At 43.8% G+C, this 8,179-nt stretch overlaps 1 protein-coding gene across 1 annotated transcript in view; it reads left to right on the top strand.

Moving 5' to 3' along the window:
• The first annotated feature begins 225 nt into the window (after positions 1-225).
• emc2 (ER membrane protein complex subunit 2) overlaps positions 226-8,179 on the top strand; it is an 11,596-nt gene continuing 3,642 nt past the window's right edge. The window contains exons 1-5 of the mRNA XM_079165403.1: positions 226-268; positions 850-963; positions 3,205-3,269; positions 4,228-4,313; positions 6,181-6,238. Coding sequence (XP_079021529.1) covers positions 229-268; positions 850-963; positions 3,205-3,269; positions 4,228-4,313; positions 6,181-6,238 — 363 coding nt within the window. The 5' untranslated portion in view covers positions 226-228. The remainder of the gene's footprint in view (positions 269-849; positions 964-3,204; positions 3,270-4,227; positions 4,314-6,180; positions 6,239-8,179) is intronic.

Genomic DNA, 8,179 nt, shown 5'->3' with positions numbered 1-8,179 from the left:
CACATCTCAAAACATTGTAAAACAAGACACCTTGTTCATCACTCATAACTATTACACCATTAGAACATTATAATCATTTCTACGGTATTATTATTATTATTATTCAAAACAAATTGTATTTCATTTTATTCAGAAAAAGGTGTATTTTATTTTATTTTCAACGTCAGGCACGCCCACAGCTGGCGAGACCATGACGTAGGCACGGCGTATGCTGTCAAACGAGAAAAAATGGCGTCGATATCAGAAATGTACGATGTGGGTTGGGAAGGTAAGACAAAAGATAATATAGATTCTCCTCAAGTGACATTGAGACTTATTTTTACATTTTTGAATGCATTCCGTTCTTTTTATTGTGCAAGAGCTCGAGGGAGAGTTCTGTCCAGGACTGAAAATACGAGCTAACAAGTCAGCGTGTAGAAGAGTAAGCTATCGCTAGTTAGCATGGTTAGCTAACGTATTGTGTTCATCCACACAGCAGACCCATACAGCACATCCTCACCAGGTGAAAGCCGTCATGTGTAACTTAGCTGTCGGTGGTGTTAAAGGTGCGTTCAGTGTAAAGCTGTGTCGTTAAGCGGCGTCTGTCTATTTTCAGGTAACGTCTGTAGCATGCTAGCCAGTCACAGTCATGGCACCGGCTAACGTCAGCTAACGGTAGAGTTGAAGTTGCGTCGCAATACATTTCTGGTTCTGCAAAACACAATTGTTCTGTCAGTGCACGTCCTGTCCATGTGCGAGTGCACTGGTAGCACAAACGGTATTAAACGTTTCACTCGCTTCTCTGATAATCCTTTCATTTGCACTAACGTTAAATCTGCTTAATGTGTGTTTGTGCTATTTTGTCCACAGAGATGAGAGACAAGCTGCGTAAATGGAGAGACGATAACTGCAGGAATAGTGAGCAAATTGTGGATGTTGGCGAAGAGCTGATCAGTGAACACTCATCTAAACTGGGAGATGACGGTAAGTGTGTCAAGACTACATTATTTAACATAATTCCAAAGAATCCTTCAGCAAGCATACACCCTGCTGTTCAGGTAATAACACAACAGACAGCATGTCATCCTTTCCCTGTGGCAGTGCTCACGCCATATAATAGAAGTAAGAGATGAGGACAGCCTGCAGGTGTGTTCAAAGTTTAAAAAATGTTTTTCGAATTAGGATCTTCTGCTTTGAAAACCACGAAGGTCCCTCTGTAATAAAACAGCCAGGCTAGTGTTATTGACTGTGGGTTCATCTTTACAGCTTTGTGAGATATGATTGATCTCAGTGGGCAATATTCTGCTCACTAGAGTTTGTGTCCTCTCTTTTTTTTTTTTTTTTGTGGTATACATTTTTATTTTGGATAATTTTTACACAGGATCTTAGGTTTCCTGAAGAAAACACAGTCATAGCTGAAAAGCCAAGTCCAGAAGTACAAGATCACTTCCATTAAACAGATACTTAGCAGATGTTGGCGGGAAAGGTAAGATACTTAAAGCATGAGGGGAGACAGATTAACAATTTCTTTACCTTGCTTTAGTGTCTTAGATGATGAGTAGGCAACTTCATAAAAGAAAATAAACAAGTACATTATCAGTAACAACTGAAAATAATATCGAACATATTCCAGACTTACTGTAAACGGGGATACAAGACAGTAATGGTGCCAAAGGTGCAATAGAAAGCGTCGTCTGGGTTCTTGAAGCAGGAGTGAGTTCTTCTTCCCATAAACATATTAAAGGTCATGATCTCCCTTACAGTACTGTCCTTCTGCATTACCCCATACAACTCTCCCTTTTTCCCTGGTCATTATGATTCATACGGTCCTCAGAAGAGGTGGATAAACACTTAACATGCCATGGGTTTTATTGAAACCAGCTCTTAAATTGGCTGTGAAATGGGATGGCAATTATCAAAACAAGAGTTGGAATCATTAAAGTCAAGAAAAACGAGAGGCATTTGTTTGTTTTGGCATGACCCGCCAGATTTTGGGCGGAGTTGGATTTTTATTATTCTTTCCAATTAGCGGGGGGGCGTTCATTTGGCTGAGCACGTCCAGTTTGCTTGTCAGAGCTGTCCGTCTAGCATGTTGTATTAATTCCATTAATTGGCTTCTGTAGCCAGGCTATTAGTCAGTATGTTATAATGTTACAGTCGACTGAGCGAATAAACATTTATAGCTAACCACCAAGTGAAACATGTTTAAGGAATGGCTGTGCCTGTTAATGATGGCCCTCAACAAATATAATAAATACAACTGTGCTGAGATGTTCAAACTCGCTTGAGATTGGTTTTGTATGACTAGAGAAACATAAATATTTGACAATTTTCAACCATCAAGTCTCCACACAAATGGAATTTTAATAAGCATCACGGAGAGGAAAATAGACAAAGCAGACGTCTGTAGTTTGAACAATTCATACGAACCACTCGACAGCACAGTGTTCCAATCAGCGTCACAATGTTATGTCAAAGAAATATTAATGTGAACCACAGTCTCACCATCCAGAGGGAGGGATGAGAAACAGAATTCTTCGGTCAGCTACTTTGCTTTCACAAGGCATCAGCAGTGTTTTTAACAATGTTAGCAATGCTGTTGTTTAGCTTTGCTCTGATTTATCTGCCCAACCCTTTCTGAATATAAAAAATGTACCGTGTCTATAATACTATTATATAGTAGTTCAGATAGTTCAACTTTAGTCTGAAATGGAGAGGGGATCATAACAACCTGAACCACTTGTTTTTTGCTTGATAATGTTGCCCTTCATTTCCTCAAATGTAACATTTCTACTGAAATTGAATTAGTAATTTATTACCATCCCAGTGTGGGAAAATGAATAACATGACTGTGAAGCCTTACACGAGGGCGTCTACTTGAAACGGTCCCGCTTTTGGGATTATTCTTGTAGTTCTGTCCAAGTTTTAAATGAATGTAAGGTTTTTGAATGTGATCCTCGATGTATTTCATACACAAAGTGGTCAATGGAGCGTTGCATATGAAATAAAATGGGGGGAAAGTTCTTTGAGTGAACTCTTAAAGCCGAGTCGCGTCACAGAAGCTTGTTTGTGCGAGCAGCAAACACCACGAGCAGCTGTTGGGGACGGTCTCTGAAGTTGCGACGTCGACTGTTCGGTTGGATCTGTAATGTGCCGTGTTACAGCAGACAGCGGAATGGAAAGGGCGTTAACACAGTCTTCTTTGTCTGTGTCTCTTCTGCCCAGTATGGATTATTTATGAGCAGGTGATGATTGCAGCGCTGGACTGCAGTCGAGATGACTTGGCTCTGGTAAGTTTTTCTTTTTTTTCATAGCGCTCTTCCTCACACGCCCTAGAGCTTCAAAAGCCATCGTTCACTCTCTCACAGCCATTCCTACTTTTGCAGCCCCCCCCCCCCCCCGATGTTTCATTTGGCCAAATGGCATTACTCTGTCTGTACTTTGAGGGGAAAAAAACAATTTTGTGAGTTTGGAATTAGAGGTTGTAGCAAATGAGCGGAGACGCATGCTTCAAGTATTGGCTGAACTTGGCCATCATTCATGGAGTTCAACTCATTTTTCCCCCTCAGGATTTATTTTGCCATCCAAAAGCTTAATACTATGGTTCTGTCTTCACGTTTTGAAGTATTCATAGCTCTGAAAATGTTCAAATGTGTATGGGATAAAAAAAAAAAAGACAACAGATCATGATTATTTAAATAGTTAATCTCCAATCAGTATGGATGTGACGACTCCCAATGCAAAAAAAGTGACTCACTAACTGAGTACCGACCAGGCAGGACTCAGGATGTAGTTGCCTGTTGGCGATCCTCTCAGCGCTGCTGCCAGACAGTGAAAGCATACGGACCAGCCTTCAGCTGATGGATAGCGTCAACATTTCAGGTCCCACTGCAGACTCTTTCATCTCTTTCAGGAGAATGCTGAATGTGATTCTCAGCTCTTATCAAGCTCCGTGTGGAGGCATCCTCGACCCCCTTCTTATAGTAGCAAACATGTTCGCTGAACGGTTAACACGCGCAGCAGTAACGGCAGGTTCTCGCATCAAAGACTGTGAAATTGGCCTTTCGACGGACGTTTTTGAAGTCGGTGCATTAAGTTTGTTTAGCTGAAACACCGGCAAAATCTGACATTTTCAAGACAGGTGGTTTCTATCTGTAGAGGTATGTGTGTGTGTGAGCAAGAGTGTAACATAAACTTTAGGTGCAGCCAACTATAATTGGTCTCTCTCCTCTGCCCACATCCTTGCAGACCTGTCTACAGCAACTGAGGAAGCAGTTTCCAGATAGCCACAGAGTGAAGCGATTATCGGGCATGAGGCTGGAAGCTTTGGAAAGGTAAGCATCAGGTACCAACAGCGCCGGAGGGCAAAGAAAAGAAAATACATTTGCTCACCCTCGCTGTTTTGTATTAAGGAGGCTCAGGGGCAAGAAACTGTTAGCGGCTCTTAAGTGGTACGATGTTCTGGGTGTGTACAGTACGTGTGTGGGGTAGGTTGTGTTTATGTTGGGTCACCCCGCATTCCATTCAGCACTGGGTAGTCCTGTGGCCCTTTTTAAGCCTGAGTCAGGGATTCCCGGGAAGGAAGTGGTCTGGATCTGGATCCCACTGTTATTCTGGGGGTCCCTCAATCTTGTCTGGTTTCTATTCCGCTGTTGTTTCCATATGTTGTTACCCCCTCCTCTCTCTCTCTTTGCCCTCCCTATTTTCATGCTTTCTTTTCCTGTTTAGTTTTGATCTTGGTTTTGTTAGTTTGTCAGACCCACGTCCATAATGACATGTCACCCCCCCCCCCCCCCCCCCCCCCCCTCACACACACACACCCTCCACCCCCTTCAATGATTTGTTTTCTTTGTGAATCTGCGGATAAAGAAAGAAAGTCAGCATAATGGAGAGCATGAGCAGGAGAGATAGACAGGTGGTATTTTAGTCTGTTCTGAGCCTAAGCAAGGCTGCTGCAATCTGTTTACTACCTCGCTCACGTTACCCGCCCGGATCACCATCGCTGGTTTATCGGTTGTGTCGGAATTTATGTGATAATTGAGAGTGATTGCTTCGGCGCTGTCACATTAAATAAACGACACTCTGGGATCTAATTGGCAGCAGACAGAGCTACACTTGAATGACACAGCTTCAAACAGCTAGGCCTTTCCCCTCCACCCATGTGTGCGCACACACACACACACACACACACACACGGTTCCTAAATAAATAAAGCAAATCAAAGTGGCTCGTGAGTGGTCGCCTGGTGCCATCTGAAATCTCCCAAAGTGTGGCTGAGTAATAAAGTGAATGTGAGGGAAGCAGCAGCGCTGGAAGTGGGCCTTCTCAGCGCTAATGGGAACCAGAGTTGCTTCTGTCTGTTGCAGGCGGTGGGCGGGAAAGTTTCTGATCACTGAACCCTGCCTTTGGCTGCTAAAACGTCAGCGTTGCAGATTGCCCCTAATAGGAAAAAAAATAAGTAAAAAATCATCCTTCAGCGCCTGATTTGACATGACAAGTGAAGTGCACATACCTCCTATTCCCAGATTTCTTTACCGTATGATTTGATATTTACAGCTCATAAATTTCCCTTTTAAACAGAATCATGTGGGCTCAGTCCAACCGTTTGAGGCGCTCTGTGTTGGATATTGTTGCCTATCCTGTGTGTGTGTGTGTGTGTGTGTGTGTGTGTGTGTGTGTGTGTGTGTGTGTGTGTGTGTGTGTGTGTGTGTGTGTGTGTGTGTGTGTGTGTGTGTGTGTGTGTGTGTGTGTGTGTGTGTGTGTGTGTTGTGGTATCATGCATGGGCCAAGAGACGGATAACTGAACCAACAGCTTAGCTGCGGATCTGGACCGACGTAAAAGCAGCAATTTCATTTTGTTTATAGGTGAATCAAACTGGATACAATCAAATCAAAACGCAATCTTCCAAACGGTGCTTTGTTTGTATTGATTTCATGAATCATCGTGAAGCGATATAAGCCTCTCGCATCGTCGGCCGTGTGACCAGCAACCTGAACTTAAACCAGTGTTTATTTCTCCCCTTTAGATCACCACTGATTCCTGCACAGCCTCACTGTAATCATAGGAACCTGCCATGTTGTATACAGAAACTTGATTACCTTGAACTGTGTTTGATTTCCCCACCGCCTCATTTTTCCCGACTGCCGACTGGGATTGGTTAAAAAACTAATTTGTATCCTTTTCTCTCTCGCTGTCTGAAGGTACGACGAAGCCAACAAGCACTACGATTCCATTCTCCAAGACGACCCCACCAACACGGTAAGACTGAGGAGGAGGAGGAGAAAGAGAGGGAGAAATCCCTCAGCTTAGCATTGTGCTTTGTGGTCGCAGCTTTTTTATTTTTTATTTTTGGAGGGCTTTAAATCTGCCGAGGCACTTTGGTGTTAGCAGTGTGAGTTTGCGAAGTTAAACTCCCCTTGGCCCCTTCGACCTCAACCACAGTGCTCATCAGCCCTTCACCCACACAACTGCAAAGTGTTCAAGGGAAGGGGGCTAGGTGGGTGGGGGCTGATTCATGGTCTTAGTCAGTGGCAGACATGTTTGGTGGAAGTAAACCGTAAATAAAGGTCTGGCCTTTGAAGATGGTGATTTACTGGACCTCTCAGGACCCCCCCCCCCCCCCCCCCCCCCCCCTTTGAGTGAACGTGGCTGAGCTCCTGTCCCACCTTCTCCGTTGCTGTGTCCTCTGCTGTTAAACCAGACAAGCCCTAAATAACTCTTTATTCAACTTCTCTCAATGTCCCTCCTTGCGATCATCTCAATTTACTATTCACCTCTGTGGGATGACTTGCAGAAGCGTGTCCAGCCGGTGTTCTGCCAATCCCAAACCACCAACCCGAAACACCATGTACCTGCTGTTAATTGTTTCCATAAGGACATGTGGCCCATGCGAGAAAATAAATCTTTTAAAGGGTTTTCAAAAGAAACCATGACTTTATTTATTTTGGCTACACCTCTCGCCCCGAAGATGTTCGACACGTTTCCCGTGCCACGCTCGCATATGGACCGCTTTCAGATGTTTGAAACATTTTCTCTCAGCTGGCAGAGTGCTACAGACACAGCATAGGCATTTGTGCTTTGGATGCCATGCGAAGAATTCTGCACATCATCAGTTATCTTCCTTAAACAAATAGAAGGCTAAAGAATTGTTACTTCACTCTGATACACCCCAGCCCGCCTGCTCCCACTGTGGCGACGAGGAGTAGCCTCCTCATCTTTATCAAGCCACAGCTGCTGCCTCCCACCGTGCCTCACTCCGACCCTCCCTTTATCAAGACCATCCTGGCTTAAAACACGGCTGCTCACGGGATGTTCTTCTTTTTTAAATCAGAACCCTTTATTTGTCCTGGTGAATGGTGAGTAACAATAAACATTGAACACAGCGTAATAATCAAGACATCATTGAACAATAGAAACTTATTAAAGGGATAGGCTGAACGTCACAGCAAAAATGGGCTCAAATTATATCTCGTCTGAGGCAGAAGGTCAATTACAAGTTGTTTTTATCTGGTTTGAAAGCATCTAATAAGTATAGATTCTATTAAAAATGGCGACACTAATGCCACAGAACCAACAGCTGAAGGAACTATAGTTTCTCTCTCTCATAGCTGTCGCATTTCTGTCGGCATCAATAACACAAAAACATTTGTATGGTCTACTTTCCCAGTTTATGCTCAAGTCTTGATCCATGCCAATTGAGATATAACACTGTGAGGTTTGCAGTGAATACTTTGAAAATATTTCATCCCAGTCCTGCTGTCCCAATACAAGATTGAAGAGAAGCCTCAAAGCAACGTTGTTTTCTTTAGAACGCATTGAACCACTGTTTAGACAATGGGAGTTGTAGTTTCAGTGAATCCCAGGGCACCTCCCCGACACGGCGCAGGTCTTCTGGGGATTCCAGTGACGTCCTCGGAAAGGGAATGGTCTGTTTCCTGGTCTCTGCATGCTGGATACTGCCACCCTAGCGAGCGGAGGCTGTCAGTCAAACCCCGGGGCCAGGAATGGAACAAAACAGACAAATAGGTCTTCTGTCCCTGGGATGTTAACCTTTTAAATCTCTTTTATTTATTTTTTCACACAATTCTCGTCCTGAATGACTTGCGTGTAGCGGCTGGTATGATGGCATTATTTGGGTCACCTGTCTTGTGAGCGAGGGCCATATCTCCTCCCTACATGTTCTCCAACATTGCTCCATAG

Source organism: Pholis gunnellus (genome assembly GCF_910591455.1).
Source record: "Pholis gunnellus genome assembly, chromosome: 8".
NCBI lineage: Eukaryota > Metazoa > Chordata > Actinopteri > Perciformes > Pholidae > Pholis > Pholis gunnellus.
Note: the sequence above shows the minus strand (reverse complement) of the source record. Positions and strands in the feature narration are given on the sequence as shown.